The following is a 22654-nucleotide window of genomic DNA, read 5'->3' as shown; positions in this document are numbered from 1 at the left end:
AAACTGTACTTTTGCGGCTTTGGTTGGGGGCATTAGCATGCCCATATTGGGCAGGCTCTACTCCTAACTATAATCAACAAAAGAAAACCCCTGGTATCTAGTGGCCTTTTTGCCTTTGGGGGGGCAGAAAGACTGGTATTTTGCTGTGGGGGGTTTGGGGTATTGACATGCCCATATTCAGCAATCCCCCCCCCTATTAAACAGTAAAAAAAAAATCCCTGCTATCTAGTGGTCTCTTTGCCCCTTGAATTGGGCCCCCCAAAAAATGGGGGAGCAAAGGACCTTGCTCCAGGGGCCGCTCCCCCCTCCCTGGTGCCTAGTGGGTGGATCCCTGCTTGGTGAAATACTCCTGGGGCGATCTCTAAGCAGGAATACACTAGGGACGGGTACCATTGGAAAGGAGATATTCTCCCCTTTCCAAAGATACCTCTCCTGACTTTTTTACGTGCTCAGGGGGCTGAGGTAGCCCCCTGAACACGTAGAAAGCATATCTGGAACGAGCCTCTTGGCTCATTTCAGTTTCGGTTTCACTGACATGATGTCCGCGTGACGTGCTCGGTGATTGTCATTTCAGGGAAACCATGCAGATAGCCTCTGGAGCTGGGGAAACTCTTCCCCAGCTCCGGCGGCTGTTGGGGTTAAATGGAATCCCTCTGGTGCCCTCACCAGAGGGATTCCCTGTTCCATGTGCGAGGACAGCCGGGGGCCGTCCTACGCACACGAGCACTGGTGCGTCGGACGGCCCCTGGTTGTTCGACACACAGAAGGGGTTAAAATGTGAAACAGTACTGGAGTGGACATCCTGATTTGCATCAATGGTACCTGGTAAACAAAACTTCAGTTGAGGAAGGTCACAGCAACATGAAGGATCCAGGTATAAGCAGCCACTGAGGAATTTAGCGCTGACAGCTCATGCATGTGCAGTGCAGTCCGAGTGCTATTCTGCTGTAGGCGTGCACTGTGTACTCCCTGCATTTAAAAGCAGCATAACTAACAACCCTATCTGAAATAAATCTGCTCCTTTAATACTGCATTCATAATTTTTCTGCTTGCCATTCCATGATTCCCTGTTAGCAGCAGCTACTCTGAGTCACTGCTGGGGAGGCAGTGTGCTGCTCCACACTTCATGATTCCCTGTAAGCAGCTGCTGGTCTGTGGCACATGACGTGCTACTAAGTGTCCTCCATTGCAAGCACCCCACTAGTTTGGGCAGCCACAGTGAAAGCGCGCATGGCGGGCTACTAACACTGAAGTGGTCGCGATTGCTGGTGTCCCGCAAGTTTGGGGGTAGGGTGTGCAGCCACAGTGATGACAAGCAAAGTGCGCTACTTACACATAGAAGGGGCCGCCATTGGTGGCACCGCTAGTCCTGTGTACATAAATGAAATAGTTCTCTAAAAAGCGAATGAAAGATCCTGAGTTAGGACACAGTAAGAGGTCCAGTCCTCATGGGAGGTAACAAAAGAAGACAGGGAGGTACTAAGGATGGACTAACAAGCCTAATAAACAATCAGAAGCCAGCATTTACAAAGGACAATGACACAAGCCAATTACAAATGTGGGCGGGACTTCAAGTACATACTCCAGTACAGCATGGCTCTCAGTGCATGCCCTGCCCATGCTCAGCCTAAAAATAGATTATATTTTTATTAACAACTAGACACCGAAATGACATATCCAATGTAGGAAACCAGAGATATGAATTTCTAAGAATAAACACTTTCTAGTGCTTAAAAACATAGCTCCACTTTTGGATATCTGGTCGCGCTTGACTGGGACAAAGTCACAGTTTGAGGATGACAGCGATGGAGCCCTGATCAGACACTCTAAGTGGAAGTCCTTGGTCAAAAATTTACCTTCACACTTAGTTGTTTTTGTAGAGCTTTTTACCCTCGAGGTCGAGCAAGGCACTTTGTCAGGCCGGATTCATTGTGGGTTCGTCAGTTTGAATTTCCTGAGAATCCTGGAAGTCTGGAGCTCTGGAGCTTTTAGCAGGATGACCCTGAAATCCAGTTGAAGGTAGCTGGCTTGTCTCTCAACGTTGTGTCGGTTGCCTTATGGAGCTTTTTCCAAAAGTTGCCTCAAACTTCTCCAAACATCTGTAATTTCTTCCTGAGGACCCTTTTGAGTGTACAAAGTTTCAAAGTCCAAGGGTATGGATCAACTAGATGGTCCTTGAGAGGTCTAGACCACAATTCCCACAATGCACCTGGCCAAACTCTTATAAGTCCACTGGACGCACTCCAGGATGGGTACTGTTGATGGATATGATGAGGATGGGCTCTGTTAACCTGTAGCTTGTTTGGAGGCCAGTCCTTAGACTTCAAGATTCAGGCAAAGTCCTTCTGGTGCTGAGTCTCACAATGTGCAGCCGCTGTAGTCCTGGTGAGTGCTGTCCTTTTAGTGCAGACCAGGGAGTCAGCAGGGCAGTCCTCTTGTCTCTTCAGGCAAAAGATCTAAGGAGCTATGCAGGTTTCCCATATTTAACCATGGGTTCTGGGCGTCACGCAGGGGCACCCTTGATCAATGGGATGCAGGATGTCACCCTGCATGATCACTTCCTATAAAGTGTGGCATATTCCTATCCCAGAAAGCAGCATTCTTTCAAAATGCAACTTGAAGGAATTCTCTCCAGAAGAGCTGGATCAAGCTAACACAATCTGCTGGTATGGCTAATTTGCCTAATCGCTCCCTTGCCAAACCTCTTTCAAATATAATTTCAGGGTCGCCTTTGTGGCTAACAAATCAGGATGTGGGGGTGTGCCTGTGCTGTCCCACAGTGACATTTTCCCCTTGAAGACCAGTTGGATATCCTCTCACCCACTTCCTGCTATCTGCTGTGCAGCCTGTACTTCTCTGCCCACCGGGAACTTATTGTGTCCTCTGACAGGACACTGCACAGCTTGTCAGGCAGCACTTGCACAACTTGGGAGCAGGCTGGCCAGTCAGGAGGGAGCAGCTGGAAAGCTGGACTTTGGCTCACAGAAAAGAAACTATAATAACTTTTACCCTGTAATAGTTATTGCAAACACAACCATGGCAGGTTGTTTGGTTTATCCCAACTAGATTAATTTGATACCTTGGAAGTATATTTTTACATCGCTTCAACCAATATTTATAGTTAAATAAAATATTACAATGTTAGCCTTTAGAGCCATTCCCTACCATGGAGAAAACAAAATCTGCAGTTTTATTTCCCTCACAGGGCTTATAAAACATCTTATAATGTCCCTGCTTTTAGTTTCAAGGCACCCTACCCCTAGGGCATCTAGGAGGGGTGACCTATATGAAAAAAATAAGGTAGTTTGAAAATTTGGAAGTACCACTCTCTGCTGAAAGGAGTTTCCTTGCTGCAACGATTCTTGATGCTATTTTCGCCGATCGCGACTATTACATTGCGATCTTGGTTCTCTTGCCTTATTGGGCGTTGTTTGAGAAGGTGCATATTGATTAACTGTACCAGTCATTTGCACAGTTTGTCGATTGGAATTGAACCCCGTGCAACACATAGACGGTATCGCCTTTGGACCTCATATCAGTGGGTCGAGTGTTATACTCTCTGTGATTAGCCGTGACTTATATCTGGACAGTCTCCATTTAGTTGTTATTTGAATCCGACTTTGCGTAGCACGTAGACGGAATCGTGTCTTGACCTCATATCTGTGGGTCGAGTGTTATACTCTGTGATTAGCCGTGACTTATACCTGGACGGCCTCCATATCGTTGATTTATTCTGCCGGACAAATGTATTCCTTCTTTACACAGCACTTTTCCCATATCCTTCTCTACTTATAGAGGTACTTTGAATCTCTCATATAGCGCCCTGAAGAAGTCCTGCACTGGGACAAAACCTGTCGGCTGTACTGTGTCTTTTCTACGTAATGGAATAAAGAGATTAAACTGAGGAGCCTTTCCCTCGTTGCTTACTGGATTTGGACTTTATATTCGCTCCTACTGAACTGTAGGTTGTGGTGTGGTGCACCCGTGCTTTTGGGTTTTGAATTTGCATATAATTTAATTTCAAAGACCGTCTCCAATGCAAGGCTGCCTTTACAGCAGGCAAACAAGCAGTGTACATGCTAATGCGGAAAAACTACTAGGCCTCTAAACCAACGCTGCCCTATTATATACTTAAAGGTAGTTTGAATCCTAGCCCTATTATCTACTATGACTTATCGGGTCAGTCAGTGCCAATTGTTATTAGACCATATACCTGCACAGCACAGCACAGCACTGGCCCTGGGTCTGGTAAGCAGAGCCCAGGACAGTTTGGGTCATCGTCATCATCATCATCATCATCACTTTATTAGATTAATTAAAATCATAAAAGTACACAAATAAATCACATTCAATATATACAATATAAAACAGTAAAATAGTCATAGAGAATCCATAAGGTGGTTGCTAGTGTATTTCATATATGTACAGATGCAAAGGGCTACAATAAAATTCATGGTTCACTTATACTCCGGCCTCTTAGTTTCGTACATCTAATGGCTGCAACAAGATAACTAGCAATAATAAAAATGTTCCAAGTATTGTTTATCAATTGCAAATACATTAAGGCAGGTTTAACCCGATGGAACCCCATACCTCTTAGAAGTGGGATAATAAACCTTTTCCTGATGGTAGAATAATGTTTGCAAAAGAACATAAAATGTGTGGAATCTTGGATTGAACAATTATCACTGTCACAAAATGCTGCCTTTTCAGGTACAGACCATCCCTGATATGTTCCCAATAAAAGGTGTATCTGGTTGAACCGAAATTTAGTTAGCAGCCAGCGATGGTAAGGCTTGTGTCCACTTTTAAATACGTTTCAATAGAAGGAGGTGTGACGAATACGAAGTGGGATCTCACCGTGGGCTTTAGCAGTTCCTCCGACTCCCGCTCCTGGAGCCTTAGGGACAAGAAATGCTTTTTGACCCACAATATGTCACCTTTAACAATGTTTTCAGGGAAGTCATAGATTTCTGGGCACCCTAGTTTCAGAAACATTCCTTTGACATATGAGAGCCACTGTATTTCATCTCCCCGATCTAAACTAATACAGTCTTTTAAAATGCGATGATTTAACTTTAGCTCTGGGTTAAGCCAAGTTTTCATCCAATAAATAAGGAGGGGCCATACCAATCAAATCACCAACGAAACCCATCCCCAACTCCTGATGCACAGCAAATGTTGGGGTAGACTGGAGGACAGATAAAAGACACCGAAACAATTTGTTTTTGGCCCTTTGCACATCGTCCATCGGGATATATCCCCATATCGCGGCACAAGAAAGTGTCAATGCAAGACATATAGCTTTATAAATCGCCAGTATTGCCTCAAATGGCCTTCCCCCAAGGCGCTGTATCAAATTTAACAAGGCTGATCCTGCTCGCACCAGAGCATTCTTTTTTGCTAACCTCTGGGGCATCCATGTACAACAATTGTCAAACAGGACCCTCAGATATGTGAAAGCTCTCACTCCTTGGACCTCAACCCCTCTACAGTAGAATGTTTTTGCTTTACTCCTTCGGGGGCCCATGGCCATAACATGAGACTTAGCAGAATTAACCACCAAGTCCAGCGAGGCCATGAATTCCCCGAAGGAGTTCAGCAGTCTCTGTAGTCCTATCGGGGTGCGTGCTATTAGAACGGCATCATCCGCATATAGGAGAACTGGGATGGAACTTCCTCCTATACGCGGAACGTCCAGGGTAGCAATTTCCAGGGTTTTATCTAGTGCATTAATATATAATGTAAAAAGAAGAGGGGCCAGGATGCACCCTTGCCTAACCCCTCTCCCTGATTTAAACTGCCTAGTGCAAATACCATCTTGGGTCATCCTAACAGTTGTGTATGAATCCCGATGAAGATCTGCCATAAAATAAATCAAACTGGGGTCAATCCCCAAGTCCAATAAAATTGTCCACAGCTTCGACCTAATGACTAGATCGAAAGCTGTGGACAGGTCCATAAAACCCAGATAGACAGCCCCCCTACTGGCCACTGTGTATTTATTAATTAATAAGTACAGGTTGAGACACTGATCCACAGTGCTTCTGCCCAGCCTAAAACCATATTGGGATTCTATTAGGATACTTTTTTGTGTCACCCACTCAGACACTTTAGACAAAATAACTTTTCCTAGAATTTTAACAGAGGAATCTATAAGAGAAATGGGCCTGTAACATCTCGGGTCACCTCTCTGTCCTTTTTTAAAAATAGGAATAATGGTGGAAAAGGCCCATGAGGCAGGGAAACCATGAGTAACAGTTGAGTTAAAAACATTTGTTACAATTGCAGCCCAAAGTTTAACATTTCCCTTATATAAATCTGCAGGGACACCGTCTGGGCAAGGGGCCTTCTTTGCAGCGGTGTTAATTATTGCTTTTTCCACATCCGCCTTTATGAACAAGAGGTTAGATATGGGTTGGATAACAGCAGGTGGAATGAAGGAATCAAATACTTCATTACTTGCATAAATTAGTTCAAAATGTCTCACCCACTTTTACTCCGAGATATTTGTTTCAAGCTTTTCATTATCCTCACCTGTTAACAGCGGACTGTTAACGGTGGCCCAGAACTTAGAGCTATTCTTTAAGACTGCATCAGACATGAGACTGTCCCAGGCCTCTGATTTAATTTCATTTATGCGTGTTCGTATACATGATTTGTATTCCTTTCTACAGTTAGCTATAAGGGTTCTATCTCTCGGTAAAGCCTTCACTGATTCCATTAAAATACGATGAGCCCTGGAACATTTGGTGTCGAACCATCTTTTCGGTTTTTTCCTTATAGGTCTAGCAGGGGCAGTTAGATCAATAGCAATTTGCTTACAAATTGCTTCAAAAGCTACGATGCTTTACCCTGCCGGGGTGGCACCATCCATACATTTCCCAAACTCAACGCTCTTCTTTTCACAGAGGGTGTCTAAGGACTGGTCTGGTACTATTTTCGCCCATTTCAACCTTTGCCCTTGGTCACTAGTAGTCACACTTATTTGGGGTTTGGTGGTATTTAGTTTAACAGAACTGGAGAATCCTGCGTTCAGCACCAGATTGACCGGGTTATGGTCACTAAATGAAGAGCTAACTGTGTTGTAAAAAATTACATGACCCATCAGGGCAGGAGTTAAAAATATGTAGTCAATAATCGACTCGCTTTCCCTGTATTTGAAGGTTGCTACCCTCTCGCGTCTATCAAAGAAAGAAGGCTCGTATGAGATCGACGCATGATAAAAGATCGCCAAGAGCCACTCCCCTCGGAGTATGTTTAAAATGTGGGGATGACGCAAAGGAAGGGCTATATCCTTCATTAAGTTGACAATTAAAATTACAAAGGTGAATATTAAAATCTCCCAAAAGGATGAGATCAATTAAATTGGTTTGTTGAGCTTTATAGCTTACAAAAAATTGTTCTAAAAAACACAAGTGTTCGGTACGATAGCCACTCTCTCCTGAGTTATAGAAATTTATTAACAGGGTTTTCCCCTCAGTCTCAGAGGAGATCTCAACTATTAAACAGTTGGGGGAAACAGAGTCTAAAGTCTTGACTACCCCTTTCAAATTAACTGATAGGAGTAACAACAGTCCTCCCCTAGCTCTCCCTGAAGCAGATGGACGTGCTGGTATAAATAGGATGTAAAGCCATCTAACCAAAAATTATTTTGCAGGTCCCATGTCTCTTGGAATGCTATCACATCATTGGCTTTTATGAAACTAAGCCAGGATAGGTCCTCCCTTTTTGCCCTTAACCCAGCGATATTCCAACTTAGTAACCTAAAATTAGAATCAACCGTTGTAATAGGGAAGGTTCATGTAGTTGTTGTAGTGTGGTTATGACAGGTGACCCTAGTCAATCAATCTCATTCAGGCGTGATAGTGGAGAGAACCTGTTTACTAAAGTAAGACTATCCTCGGTCCTTATGTCCTGGGTGTTATAAGGGTTGAATAAAGGGGTAACTTCTGACTTTTCCCCCGTTATTAAAGAGGCCCTATTAAAAGCACTAGAAGGGTGCCATCCTTGTCCTGGTTTAGAAAACTGTGGGCAAGGTGTTATTTTTTTGGATCGAAATCCTGGGATAGGGTAGAAGAATCCCAGAGGGACTGCCCCGATGTTACCATCTTCATTCATCATGTCCGACCCATCCCATAACATCCGTGGTACAATGAGAGGACTGTTAAAATTGACAATAATACAGTCCCCTTTTATTCTTTTTGTCGTTCTCCCGAGCCACCCCGCACGCCTTACCATCATAATATTCTGTGAGATATTACTGCAACCTGAGCAATTAAAGTCACACAAATTGTTTGTAATGGCCATAAGGGCCTCGGGGGTTTCCTTCTCTCCAGTTTGGGTCAGTTACCACCAGTACCAGGCAAAAAATGGGGGTGTTCAGGGCAAAAGGATGACTTTCTCACAGTTTGCATCAAGCTTGTAACCTTCTGCAATTAGTTTTTCAAATTGTGAACTGGCTCCTCTGAGTTTAAGTTGAGTCTAACAATCAACTGTGTATCATCCGTGTAGGTGTAACACCAGCTCTTAAATTAATTTATCAACTGGGTCAGCAAAGTAACATATATATTAAACAGACTTGCACTCACAAACTAGCCTTGTGGGTCCCCCCAAAAATTCATTTTGGGAGTAGATCTAAGCTTAAATTGTTTCATGATCTTCGACTTGTCTTGCAGAAATTGGGAGCCATTTAAGCACTATACCATCTGCGCCAATTTCTTTCAGACATTTTATCTGAGTGAAATGTGAGTTGATGTTAAATGCAGCTTAAAGGTCTAAGAGGCTCTGAGGCAGACACCATTTGCATCTACAGTCTGTCTGATGTCATCTGTCACCCTGACCAAAACAGCTTCTTTACTGGAACCTTTTCAGAACCCAAATTGTACGGGGTGAAATAAACCACTGTATTCTGTAAAGTTAATCAGCTGTCTATTAACTAAGGTTTCAGTCAATTTGTCATAGGTAAGTAACAATAATATTAGCTGATAGTTAGATAAAACCTTGGGATCTAGAGATGTTTTTTAAGCAGAGGGGTGAGCATGGTGTCCTTCCTCTGATTCGGAATGCATCCTGAAATAATAGAGAGGAATTTAAAAGCATAGTTTTATTTGTTAAATTAGGGCTAAGAGAGAGGAGGAAGAGGTTGAACTCTGTCACTTTACTACTTTTATATCAGTGTATTAAAAAAAGTAACTCATGGTATAACTTACATCATTTATTTTTTTATTTCTTGAACTCCAAAATTAGTAGCAGGGCACACATTTTTCTCCTTTGCGGGCTACAGATTTCAATCAAGGGCATATAAATGTATTATTAATTCCAATAAATAGACAGTGGGAATGGCGACCAGCAGACAAGGCACATTCGCAAGAAGGAGACAGTCCTTAAACACATTAATGTTAAGGGACTGATACTTTCATACAGTTTTGATAAAGCCAATGTGCCATAAATATCTTACACATACCAGTACCACAAACTTGTGGAAATACATAACTAAAAGAATGGATAATGTAACACCTACTATTTCCAGGATAGATACATTTTTCAGTAATGGTGAAAAATGAAAAAAATTCTAAAACAAAAAGAATATTGAAAAGCTTATATATAACATAATGCTTCTTTATATAATTACTATCAGCCCGTCCCGACGTTGTCCGGGTATGAATTGCTGCCGGCCATTAGTATATTGTTTTGTTGGATATATAAATACATGTACATTTACATTTACATTTACATTTCGTTTTGATAGCATTTCTTATCTGTGACAGGCCTGTGAAACGCTCCGATTCACAGTGTACTGCTGATGCACTTAAGAGTGCGCGTTCAATAGTGTGTGAACTCAAGTTTCCCTACTTTATTTTTCCTTGCAATGTTATATAGCGCGAACTCGACAACATGGCATGAGCACAATTTACATTACAGAATAACACATTAATTTGTGGTAGGCACGGGGAGACAAAGCGATTTGCCTGGAATCACAGGATGTTGAGCTGATGCCGAAATTCAAACGTAGCTCCCCAGCTCTAAAGTTCGCAATTCTAGAGCTTGGGGCAGGAGGTGTGTCTAAAAGTCTATGTCAGTGCTGGCCATCAATGAGAGAGACCTGTGCATTTTTCAAATCGGTGGTGAAAAAATATGAGTAGGTTGCTGGAGATGTGGGCCGCCGTGCCACCAATGTACTTACAGGGGGAGAGTAAACACCCATTATTCCGCAACTTTCTTTCCGCATCCGCATACCATCAATCCGCATACTTTCATTACGAAAGTACCATGACCCCGCAATGCCATTATAACGCATGGCATTACATTTTATATGCTTTTACCACGTTTGGATAAGGTAAGTATGGGTATAGGAGTATATGTTTTGGGGTACTGAGGTAGGTATTGGGGGTGTTTGGGTATTTTAAGGTTCAGGGCTAGGTTTGGGTGTTGGGGTACAGGGGTATTTTTAGGGTTCAGGGGTAGGTTTGGGTTTTGGGGTAGAGGGGTATTTTAAGGGTTCAAGGCTAGGTTTGGGTTTTGGGGTGAATGGGTATTTTAGGGTTCGGGGTAGGTTTGGGTTTTGTGGTACAGGGGTATTTTTAGGGTTCAGGGCTAGGTTTGGGGTTTGAGGAATATAGGGGTATTTTTAGGGTTCAGGGGTAGGTTTGGGTTTTTGATGTACAGGGGTATTTATAGGGTTCAGGTCTAGGTTTGGGTTTTGGGGTATAGGGGTATTTTTAGGGTTTAGGGATAGGTTTGGGTTTAGGAGTACAGGGTATATTTATAGGGTTAAGATGGGTTAGTGTTTAAGGGTGTTGGGGTATTTTGAGGAGTAAGGGTGGGTTATGATTATGGGGTGCAGGGGTATTTAAAGGGAGCGGGTGGACACCCGGAGCTGGGAAGAAAAAACAATGAAATTTTGGGCACAACGCTCGCTTTTTTTTTCTCATAATCCCGCGCCCTGCACAAGCCCACGCTTCCAGCACACGCCCACAGCACACAATATGAGACATGGCATGAAGGGCGGAACGTACCACACGCCCCCAGCATTTGTCACCCCCCCAGCACACGCCCACAGCACAACGCAAACACGCCCACAAGGGACTACTTTGCTGGCACTGTTCTTTTACCTTTTAAATGTATATGGTGGGCGTCTGCATGGCCTATGTCCTTCTGCTGCAACTATCCTTTCCAACGCTGTATTGGGTGTTGTGATTGGTGCTGTGGTTCCTGCGTTTACCCGCCTCAAAGGTTTGGGCTCTCTCTTTATTATACTAGTATGGATACGTAATTCCTTCTCCCACTCTTGCTTCCCTTGCACTCCTTACCTCTTTTCCTGCCTCCTATATTCCCCTGCTGCCTATTCCAGCTTCCAGCCCAGCCCACTGCTCTCTGCTCTGATCTCCTTTCCAGGACCTCCTTAATAGTGGCCACAGTACAGCCGAGAGCAGCTGGCATGGCTTTTGGTTTGCCGATGGCAAGGTTGTCTGCGCCTGCCCAGTCATGGGAACCCTGGTTCTCTACACTCCCAGCTACCTCTTTGCCACCCACTGTGCTGTCCACCCCGGCTGTTGCTCACTGCACTGCTGCTGTGCAGTACAACACAACACCAAAGGGGCATTCTCTTGTGGCACCTGCTGATTCTCATGCAATTTCCCACATACACGTTCATGACTCCAGTGCCATTCAGACCCAACACCTGACTCTCTCACACCTACTGTCAGTCCTACCAGCCACAGGACGCACGTCACCCTGCAGTTTCATGCATGCTCCTCAACACCCGCTCTCTCCCCTAACACGCCACAGAGGTTTGGGGCCTGCTGCAAGACTATACACCAGATCTGCTGTTTCTAACTGCGCATAGCCTTCCAACATGGCTAGACAGACAACCCAAGCCTGGTAGCAAAATCACCACTGTCTTCAAATACATCATAAGCTGCACCACTTCCTTGGTAACAATTCCCAGTAAAATGGATTACTTGTCCTTCAAACTCCACATCACAGCCTGCTTCACCCTGAGCGGCACCCTCATCTACAAACCACCAGGATCAAGCACCAACTTCACCAACACCATTGCGGACTTCGTTCCACCTTTCATCCTATACTCTAGCGCCTTCATCCTCCTTGGATATCTGAACTTCCAACTTTAAGATCACACCATCCCAAACATGGCCTCTCTACCCAGTAACCTTAGCCTCACTCATCATGTGACAAGACCAACACACTCCATCAGTCACCTCCTTGACCCTATTTCCACCTGCAACGACTTCTCAGTGGCCCATGCAAATCACCTGGACTGACCACACCCTCATCAGGCTCACCATTCCCATCCAGCACTGACACAGAATAACTTCAGCCGGGCCACGCTTCTGAAATTGGAACATCCCAGAGAAGACTGAATGAACATATTCACTTAACACCATCTAAAAAACAGCAACAGGCTACCTATTTCCATCATAAACTTCAATCAATCATCAATCATAGCATTTATAAAGCACACTACATACCTGTGAGGGTCTCAAGGTGCTGGGGGGTGGGGGGAGCGCTGCTACTGTTCGAAGAGCCAGGTCTTGAGATGTCTCCTGAAGGTTAGGAGGACTTCGGTCTGCTGCAGGTGGACGGGGAGGGTGTTCCATGTCTTGGCAGCGAGGTGGGAGAATGATCTGCCTCTGGTGGTCACTCTTCGGATGTGGGGACGGTGGTGGTGTAGAGCCTAAGACGGTTGTTGAGGTACGCTGGACCGGTGTTGTTGAGTGCCTTGTGTGCATGGGTGAGGAGTTTGAAGGTTATCCTCTTGTTGATGGGGAGACAGTGCAGGTCTCTTAAGTGGGGTGTGATATGGCTGCGGCGGGGGATGTCGAGGATCAGGCGTGCAGAGGCGTTCTGGATGTGTTGGGAGCCGTTTGAGGAGTCTAGCTGGGGCTCCGGTGTAGAGGGTGTTTCCGTAGTCCAGTCTACTGCTGACGAGGGCCTGGGTGACCGTCCTACTTTTTTCAGTGGGGATCCACTTGAAGATCCTGCAAGGCAGGCGGAGGGTGTTGAAGCAGGAGAAGGAGACGGCGTTGACCTGCTTCATCATGGAGAGGGTGTAGTCGAGGATGACCCCAAGGTTGCGAGCATGGTCAGTGGGTGTAGGGGGTGCTCCTAGTGCAGTAGGCCACCAAGAGTCCTCCTAGGCCGAGCGGGTGGGTCAGAGGATGAGGACTTCCATCTTGTCCGAGTTCAGCTTCAGTTGGCTGTTTCTCATCCAGTCGGCGACGGCCTTCATTCCTTTGTGGAGGTTGGTTTTGATGGTGAGGGGGTCTTTGGTGAGGGAGAGGATCAGCTGGGTGTCGTCGACGTAGGAGATGATGTTAAGGTCATGTCGTCGTGCGACGCGGGCAAGCAGTGCCATGTAGACGTTTAATAACGTTGGGCTGAGGGATGAGCCTTGAGGTATGCCGCAGATGATCTCGGTGGCTTTGGAGCGGAATGGGGGAGGCGAACGCTTTGTGTTCTGCCAGAGAGGAAGGAGGTGGTCAAGTCCAGGGCCTTCCCTCAGATTCCGGCGTCGTAGAGGCACGTTCGTAGTGTGCAGTGGCATACCGTATCGAAGGCGGCTGACAGGTCCAGGAGGATGTGGGCCACGGTTTCTCCGTTGTCAAGCAGGGTCATGATGTCGTTGGTGGCGGCGATGAGGGCCGTTTCAGTGCTGTGGTTGCTGTGGAACCCGGACTGGGATTGGTCCACGATGCTGTTCTCCTTAAGGAAGCTGGCTAGATGTTTGTTGATGGCCTTTTGTATGACCTTCGCCGGGACCGGGAGCAAGGAGATGGGTCAGAAGTTCTTGAGGTCCTTGGGGTCTGCCTTGGGTTTCTTGAGTTAGACGTTGATCTCTGCGTGCTTCCAGCTCTCCGGGTAGATCGCTGTCTCAAAGGAGATGTTGATGGTTTTCCGGGGATGGGGTGCGATGGTGCTGCTGGATTTGTTGAAGATGTGGAGTGGGCGGGGGTCTTCCGGGGATCTGGAGTGGATGGTGTTCATGATCTTGATGGTGTCGTCATCATTGATGTTGTTCCAGTCAAGCAGGGGGTTGGTGTGGGTGGTGGTCAAGGCAGCAGGGGTCTCGGCGTTGCCACGGTGGTGATGGCGTCGAAGCTGTCGTGGATGTCTGCTATCTTGTGATGGAAGAAGGTGGCCAGCGAGTTCCACAGGTCTTATGATGGTGAGATGTCATTGGTGTTGGAGCTGGGGTTGGAGAGTTTCTTTACGATGTTGTATAGCTCTTTGCTGTTCTGTGCGTTGTTGTCTAGGCGTCCTTTGAAGTAGGTCCTTTTGGCCGATCTGATGAGGTGGTGGTGTCTGCGGGTGACGTTCTTGGGGGCTGTGTAGCTTTCCGGTGTTTGTTCACGGATCCATTTTTTTTCGAGTTTTCGGCAGGTACGCTTGGAGGCCTGGAGGTCTTCAGTGAACTAACTGCTTCTCTTGCTGCTGTGGGTGCTGGTGGGCTTCTTGAACAGGCAGCTTCTTGAGCGGGGCGAGCATGTTGGTGCAGTCATCGATCTATTGTCTGAGGCTGCGGCGTCGGTGTTGGTCGGGTCTGCGGGTGGGTTCTTGCCGAGGGGGGTGGTTAGCTGGTCCTCAGTGACTTTGCTCCAGCAATGGCGAGGCATCTGCTTTGTGCGGTGGTGTATGGGGGGTTTCGGGAAGGTGAAGCTGTGGTCGGTCCAGTGTGGTTCGGTCGTGTGGTTGAAGAAGACATGGGAGCTTGCTGAGAAGATGGGGTCTAGTGTGTTGCCGGCGGAGCGAGTGGGTCTTGTGAAGAGTTGTCTGAGTCAGAGGTTGGCGAGGTTGTCGATCAGGTTGGAAGAGTTGATATCGTTGTTGTTCTCAAGGTGGAAGTTCAGGTCCCCGAGGAGGATGTAGTCCATGGAGGCGAGGGCGTGTGTGCTGATGAAGTCGGCGAAGGTGTCGTTGAACTGCGGTCGGGGTCCGGGGGGTCTGTAGATGAGGGTACCTCTGAGGGTGGTGTTGGGGTCGGTGTGAATCTGGAAGTGCAGGTGTTTGGCGGTGCTGAGGGTGTCGTCGGTGTTTGTTGAGACTTTGAGAGTGTTCCTGTGGACAATGGCAATTCCTCCTCCTACTCCGTTGGTACGGTCCTTGCGGGTGATATTGTAGCCTTCCGGGATGGCTATGGCGATGTCGGGTGCCGAGTAGGGGTTCAGCCAGGTCTCTGTCAGGTGAAGTCTGGGGAGGTAGAATTGAGTAGGTCCCAGAGTTCGATGGCATGTTTGCGGGCGGACCGGGTGTTGAGAAGGATGCATCGGAGGAAGTTGGGTTCTTCGGTAGGTGGGTTGGTGGGCCGGATGCTGGTGAAGCTGCAGTCCCGGCAGGAGAAGGGTCCTTGGGTGCGCTTTGGGGCGGCCAGGCAGCAGGTGCGTGATCGTCCGGTGTTGAGTGCATGGAGGGTGCGGGAGTCGTAGCAGAGGTGGGTGTGGTGGCGTTCACAAGGACCAGGGGTCCTGTTGCTGGGCGCGGTCAAGGCACGGACGGGCTTACCTTAGGCGCGCCATCGGTGCACCTGCGGCGCGCCCTCTGTGCAGTGGCCATCCTATAAGGGGATGTGGGAGGGAGGAGCAGCTGGGAGGCGGGAGCAGGGCTGCAAATGGGAGAGCGGGGGCAGGCCGCAGGGAGGCAGCAGCGGGAAGGGATGGGGATTAACCAGAGGAAACGGGGGTAGAGGCACCACCAAAGTTATGCAAAAAGAATAGGCAAGAATGACACAATACAGTACAGACGATCTAAGCAGAACAGTGGCAGCAAAATAAAAAAATTCAGCACAATGCGGTTACCAGGTCAACACGGGGGGAGCAGCGCTAGCAGAGGAATGTGAGCAGGGGAGTTGGGGGTGCGGTAAACTCACAGGGGCAACAGCTGATACAGAGGCAGGCACACACAGGCGGAGCTGTGCGGGAGGGGAGCGGCCTAACCGGCAAGCAGGGTCGAGGCTAAACTTCAACTGGTTCACTGCCTACACTGATACTGTGGCTCCCCTCGAATCCAGGTCCCAGTTCAGCTGATATACAGAGCAACTCAGGATGCTGCATTGGCTCCAGCACCAACAGCAGCAAAGAGATCTTTGTCATTATGAAATATTTCTCCACCCCATCGGCCTCCTCCAACAACAACAACGGTCTCTGGAACGTTTCCCCCCAGCCAGACCTGACAGACTTCCCTACACAACTATCTGTCTTTAGCCAAGGAAACTAAATTGACCACATGACCCACCGTCTCTGCAGTTGAAATCGGCTTCACCATGAAGTCCATCCATTTCAGGGCCCATTTGGATCTCTGCAACCACGCATTTACCAAAAGGATCACATCAGTGCAGCACTGACTCTGATCCTGAACACCTCATTTGCATCTGCCATCTTCACAAACCCTTGGAAACATGCTGCAGTATTCCCCCTGCTCAAGAAACCTTCTGCAAACCCAACAATGCTCACCCACTTCCAGACCTGCCTCTGTGCTTTCGCACTAGACCAAAATCCTGGAAAAACGTAACACATGCTTCAATAGCCATCTCAATGACCATCAATTCCTCATCTATCTTTAGACACAACAGCATGAATTCAGCACTTACCAACACTACAGATGACATCCGGATGATCCTGGACAGAGGAGACACAGCTGCTTTCATCCTCCTGGAATTCTCTGTTGCATTAAATATGCCATTCCACCCCATCGTCATCTGATGAATGTATGAGACTGTAATCGAAGGACCAGCTCTTAGCTTCTTCCTGACTATAAAGATACAGTCTGTCGGCTAGGCTTCCTCCTCTTTTGACACATGCACCCTCATCTGCGGTGCCCAACCCTCTTCTATGCGTACATGATTCCACTCACAAGCATCTTCTACACCACATCACTTGGACCTCGCTAGCGCTAGCTGCGCTTTTTGCCTGCTCTTTGGATTTTAAAAATCCCGTTTTTTCATTTTATTTGATTTACTTTATTTGTACCTTGCTTTTAGCTGCACCGACCCCCTGGCCTCATCCTTGCACCATAAAACCCCCCTGGGGACCATCCACACTGCCTTTGGCGGGTCCGGGATCACGGGGTACCGGGGACGAGTTCGAGCGCCATCTTGCTTTGGGCTGGGGCACTCTCGCGCAATCTCGCGAGATCTCGCCCTTGTGAGCCTACTTGAGCCCCCTTCGGGTCGCGCAGCGGTGACGCGCAGCGGTGCGCCTTTCATCGCGCCTGAGTCCAGCCAGAGTCCTGCCCGTCTGCGCTCGTCTGCGCTAGGCAGGGCCTGGCAGGGCTCATTACTACTTCAGGATGCTATCTTCGGTAGATATTCGCGCTTTGCGCCTAGGGGTAAGTGGATGCCGCCATGGCACTTTGGATCCTCTTAGCGGTCCTTATCAGTGCCCTATTTGTTCCTTTTGTCTCCCGGCACCACAACCCATCCTGCGTTTTCAACCCAAACCCCCTAGAGCTCACATCACCGGACCCACACGGGGCCCTGATGTCATTTCGCCTCTTAAAATATTTCTTTTGAATGTAAGGCCACTGGCCTGCCACTCGCAAGAAATTTTTTCACTGATTGATGATGAAAATCCAGACATTTTCTTCTTCACCGAAACGTGGCTCCATGACAACTCTATGGCTGTGATTAACTTAGCCCTCCCAGTTGGCTATACCTTGCACTCATCCCATCGTAATGGTAGAGGTGGTGGCATTGCTGTCGCATTAAAAACTTGCTATTCGTGTGCCTGGTCTCCCACTACTATAGCTGGTTGTGAGAGTGCGCACTTTAACATCACTGTAAGTCCCCACTTCACCTTTGCGGGACTATTAATCTATAGGCCCCCAGGTCCGGATGGATCCTTTCGTGTCAGCCTTCCGGATGTGGTCTCTTCTTTAGTTTTGAAAACCAACAATTTTACGGTTGTTGGTGATCTGAACCTCCATATGGAAGCACCACTTTCCAACCCTGTCCAAAGCTTGCTTTCTGATCTTGAGGCATTTCATCCAGTCCAACTGGTTGAATCCCCGACTCACATTGGTGGACACCTGTTGGATCCTTTTCTGACAAACATCTCCTCTAATATTGAAGTGCTCCAGCCCAAGCCTATGGCCTGGACTGATCACCATCTGATCGAAACGCATATTGCCATTGACATCCCCTTAGCCAATAACAACTTGCCTAAGACTCTTAAGCGTCCTTGGAGAAACCTGAACTTAGAGCACTTTCACCATCTGTTGCTGCAGCACCATCCTCAACCTCCTGAGGAAGTTTCCCGGGGCTATGACGACTTTTGCAAGTGGCTAGAGCAATCTTTGGATACCCTCATACCAGCTAGGTGGAGCAAAGTTAAATCTGGCTCCCCCAGTCCCTGGTATGATGAATCCCTCAGGGCACTGAAGGCATCTTGTAAAAAAGCAGAACGCGCCTGGCGCAGAAACTATGATACTGATCTTAAAGCAACCTATAGATCTTGCATCAGGATGTATCATAAGGCCATATGTTCAGCCAGGGCTGCTTTTTACTCACAAGAAATAAAAAGCAGCACGAATCCTACTAAAACCATTTTTAGGGTGTGTAAGGACCTCACCAACAAAAGAACTGCCTCCACGTTCACTGCCTCTATGACGCATTGCGAAGATCTGGCCTCATTTTTCGTCGAAAAAGTGGAGGCCATATACAGGTCGTTTGCCACGCCTTTTGTCAGTGACATTATCAGTGCCCCTCCGGTCTCTAAATCCTTATTAGTCATTCCAGGTCCCACCCAAGAGGAGTTCCTAAATCTGACGGTTAAAGTTAAATCAGGTTCTCCGGAGGACCCGATGAGACCCATGCAATTTCGTGATTTCGCAGATTGCTGTTATCCGGCGATGCAGAACTTAATAAACCTTTCCTTTAGAACTGGTAGTGTTCCCACTGCTTGGAAGCAGGCCACTATTATACCAATCCTAAAAAAAATGTCTCTTGACCCTTCCAAATCAGAGCATTACCGACCTATTTCCCTCCTTCCTTGGATGGCTAAAATAGCTGAAGCTCACGCTAATAGGATCTTATCCCTCCACCTGCAAGAAGCAAACATACTGGACAACTCCCAGAATGGGTTTCGAGCCGGTCCTAGTACCGAGACTGCTCTTTTGGCGGTGGTGGAACACATCAGGAATATACTTGACCAAGGTCAGACGGCGGCACTGATCCTATTGGATCTAAGTGCCGCGTTTGACACGGTCTCCCACCACATCCTTTTACATCGCCTCGCTGAGGCAGGAGTCGGAGAACAGGCGCTTGAATGGTTTCGATCATTTCTTACGGGTCGAACCTTTAAAGTTTCTACTCCTCCCTACATCTCTGCCCCTCGCCCCATTCTGCAGGGAGTGCCACAGGGCTCGGCCCTCAGCCCCACCCTTTTTAATTTGTATGTTGCACCGCTGGCGCAGGTAGCTGCTAGTTTTGGGCTTACAATAGTGTCATACGCCGATGACACACAATTGGCGGTGTCACTCAATGGCGATTCTAATATGAACGCCCCCACCTTTCAGGCAGCCCTCAAAGCGGTCGCCGGCTGGATGGCGAACAATCGCTTACAACTCAATGCCACCAAGACGGAGGTCATTCTCTTCGGTAGAGACAGCGAGCTCTGGGGAGACCAATGGTGGCCTTCTGAATTGGGTCCTGTTCCTACTCCTGTAACCGAAGTCAGAAATTTGGGCGTCTGGCTTGACAATCAATTGTCTTTTATTCCCCACATTAAACGTGTTGCAGGAACCTGCTTCGGCGCTCTACAAAGCCTACGGCCTATTTTTAAATTTTTTGACGCGGACACCAGGCAGATCATAGTCCAAGCTCTGGTGTTGACCAGATTGGACTACGCCAGTTCTCTGTTTCTGGGTGTTAATCAAGCTGAGCTTGCCCGTCTTCAGCGGGTACAAAATTCGGCGGCTAGGATGCTGGTCGGCCTCCCCAAATTTGTTTCAGCTCGCAGTACTATCCGTGACCTTCACTGGCTCCCAGTAGGCCAAAGAATTAAGTTCAAGGCTTTGTGCCTCACTTTTAAAATTCTCAATTTGGCCCCCCCCCCCATTCTCACCCAGACCATCCTCCACTATGTCCCCGCAAGAGCTCTTCGGTCTGCAGGGTCTAATTTGGCCATTGTTCCTCGTTTTAAAAAGTCCAGAATGGGTGGACGCTCTTTCTCGGTGATGGCGGCTACTCTATGGAACTCTTTGCCTGCTTCACTTCGTTCCATCCACGATTTGTTTCAGTTCAGGAAACAATTAAAAACCCATTTATTCTCTGCTGTATAGCTCTGTGTTTTGGTCATTACTGTTGTGTTATGTCTTCTATCTCCAAAAGCGCTGGGACGCCTCTTGGCTGCGGCATCTGTGCGCTATACAAAATTTAATAACATAACATAACATAACATAACATCAATATCCTACCCTATGCCAATGACACTCAGCCCCTTGGACTAGATACCCAAAACAACTGAACTAAATTTGCCATCTGTATGACCAAAGTTGCTTATTGGATGTAGACCAACAGTCTCAAACTTAAACACCAACAGGACTGAAGTTTTGATCTTCAAGAAACACCCATCACCATGTGACTCCACCTGATTTCAGGCAAACCCATGCCCAAGTCTCTGAAATGATCATTGACAGCCAACTCAACATCTCTGCCCAAGTCAACGTCTTCTGAGTTTCATGCTTCCACACCCTGAAGATGCTGAAAAAAATCTTCAAATGGCTCGCAACCAGCACCCATGTTACCGACACACATGCCTTTGTCACAAGCAAGCTGGACTACAGGAACACTCTCTAAACCAGATCGAGCAAACCACTCACCAGATGACTTCAAACAATTCAGATCGCACCGTCCACACAGCAGGCATATGACACCACACCTCGGAGAGTTCCACTGAATTCCTAAATACAGATGAAGCTAGTTCAAACTCCTCACCATCACCTTTCATTTCACAAACCCAACAAAACACCTATGCCTGGCCAGACTCTTTACACACATAACACCAGCATTGGCATTCAGTTATTTCCTCTTACATCTTTCCTAAAAGCTGGAATGAACTGCTGTTACACATCAGATATGTCTCTTCAGTTTTTGTTTTGCATTCTGCTAGAAGCTGAACACTTATCTTCAATAACTCACCTAGCCTCAGGCAAGGCACTTGCAGCACCAGGATGCCCTGCTGTGTGATAGTGCACTCTACAACTACACCTAACAAATCACAATGATTTGAATGTAGTGTAACAACCACAAATCAGTTTATTCTGTTCTTTTTTAACCCTACCATATAATTCTGAATCTGTGTTAATGATGGATGGAAATTATTTATGTAATCTGGCTGTGTTAAAATATTTCATGTTTTCCATTTTTCAGTTTGGTGTGGAAGTATTGAATACCTGCGATGGACAGTTCTGGGTCTCAGCATGCTAGTGATCTGTCTTATTTGGGCTATTGTTCTTGTAGGTAAGAAGTATTAATGATCTATTAGACTGTAAATAAAGATTTGTAATGTGAACTATACTAGGCAATGAAACACCTCTCCGCACACTATCAGGCCACTCCCCAGTGATCCTGACCATGCAAATCCCAAGAGCGGGAGGGGTTGAGCAGCAGTGGCAATTTCCTGCAGTGGCGCTGCATGACGCAGTTTTTAAAGATGGGGGTAGTAGAGTTATTTGAGTTAAATGAAGGGTCCGTATCATCACAGGCCATCCTGTTGGAGGCTTTAAAGCATACATGAGAGGATATGCATCGCCAAAAGTTCAGGGATATTGTGAGACCTTCGACGGACACTGTCCAGGGTGGAGGGTGAGCTGCTAACAATAGGCTGAGATAAAGCCACCAGAAGGGCCCCAGACTATCTTATAAAGTGAGCTACTCTGATGGCTGAACATCAGGAGGCGGCGGAATGAGAGGCTCACTTCTTGGGTAAGTATGCAAAGGCCCAGAAATACAGAGAAGGGGAGAGACCAGGACATACTTTAGCTCGGCTTCTACAACCACCACAGGGTCAAGCTTACATATCTGGGTTGCAGGGGCCTGACGAAACATTTGGTGGACACGATACTACACTGACATATACTCAACAAAGCAAACGAGAGACAATATTACTAGCTATATGGAAGAGGTATTAATGGTTTGACTCATGTCTGCGCAACAACAACTCTTAAGTGAGCCTTTCACTGCTGAAAAGCTCCTGCAGGCTATAGATGAAATGGATGGCTCCAAGGCCACGGCCTGGATGGGTTGACTGGAGGCTTTTATAAGACATATAAGAACCTACTAACACCACATCTCCTTGAGGTATATGCAGAAGAACTGGAAGGGAGACTTCTCCGTCCTACACCCTGGGAAGCAGTCATAGTATTGCTCCTGAAACCTGGAAAGGACCCAATGCCCTGTGGTTGATATAAGCCGCTATCATTGTTAAACTTTGATACTAAGCTACTTGCAAAGATGGTGTCAACCTTTCTCGCAATACTAATGGGGCAGATGATATTGCCTGAGTAGTCTGAGTTTGATTATTAGATACGTGAGACCAGAGAACCTCTGGTATCATCCCCAGTTGGCACACTCGATGATTGCAGTTCTTTGGTAAAAGAAAATAGCTTCCATTCAATGTTCGTTTTATATCCTTTATTT

The 22654-nt window shown here is 47.0% G+C and overlaps 1 protein-coding gene across 1 annotated transcript in view; it reads left to right on the top strand.

The window, feature by feature from the left end:
* LOC147700893 (C-type lectin domain family 2 member A-like) overlaps positions 1 to 22654 on the top strand; it is a 246646-nt gene that overhangs the window by 39509 nt on the left and 184483 nt on the right. Inside the window, exon 3 of the mRNA XM_086928530.1 lies at positions 21386 to 21475. Within this exon, the coding sequence (XP_086784656.1) occupies positions 21386 to 21475 (90 nt within the window). The remainder of the gene's footprint in view (positions 1 to 21385; positions 21476 to 22654) is intronic.

This window comes from Lissotriton vulgaris, chromosome 7 (assembly GCF_964263255.1).
Source record: "Lissotriton vulgaris chromosome 7, aLisVul1.2, whole genome shotgun sequence".
Lineage (NCBI taxonomy): Eukaryota > Metazoa > Chordata > Amphibia > Caudata > Salamandridae > Lissotriton > Lissotriton vulgaris.
Note: the sequence above shows the minus strand (reverse complement) of the source record. Positions and strands in the feature narration are given on the sequence as shown.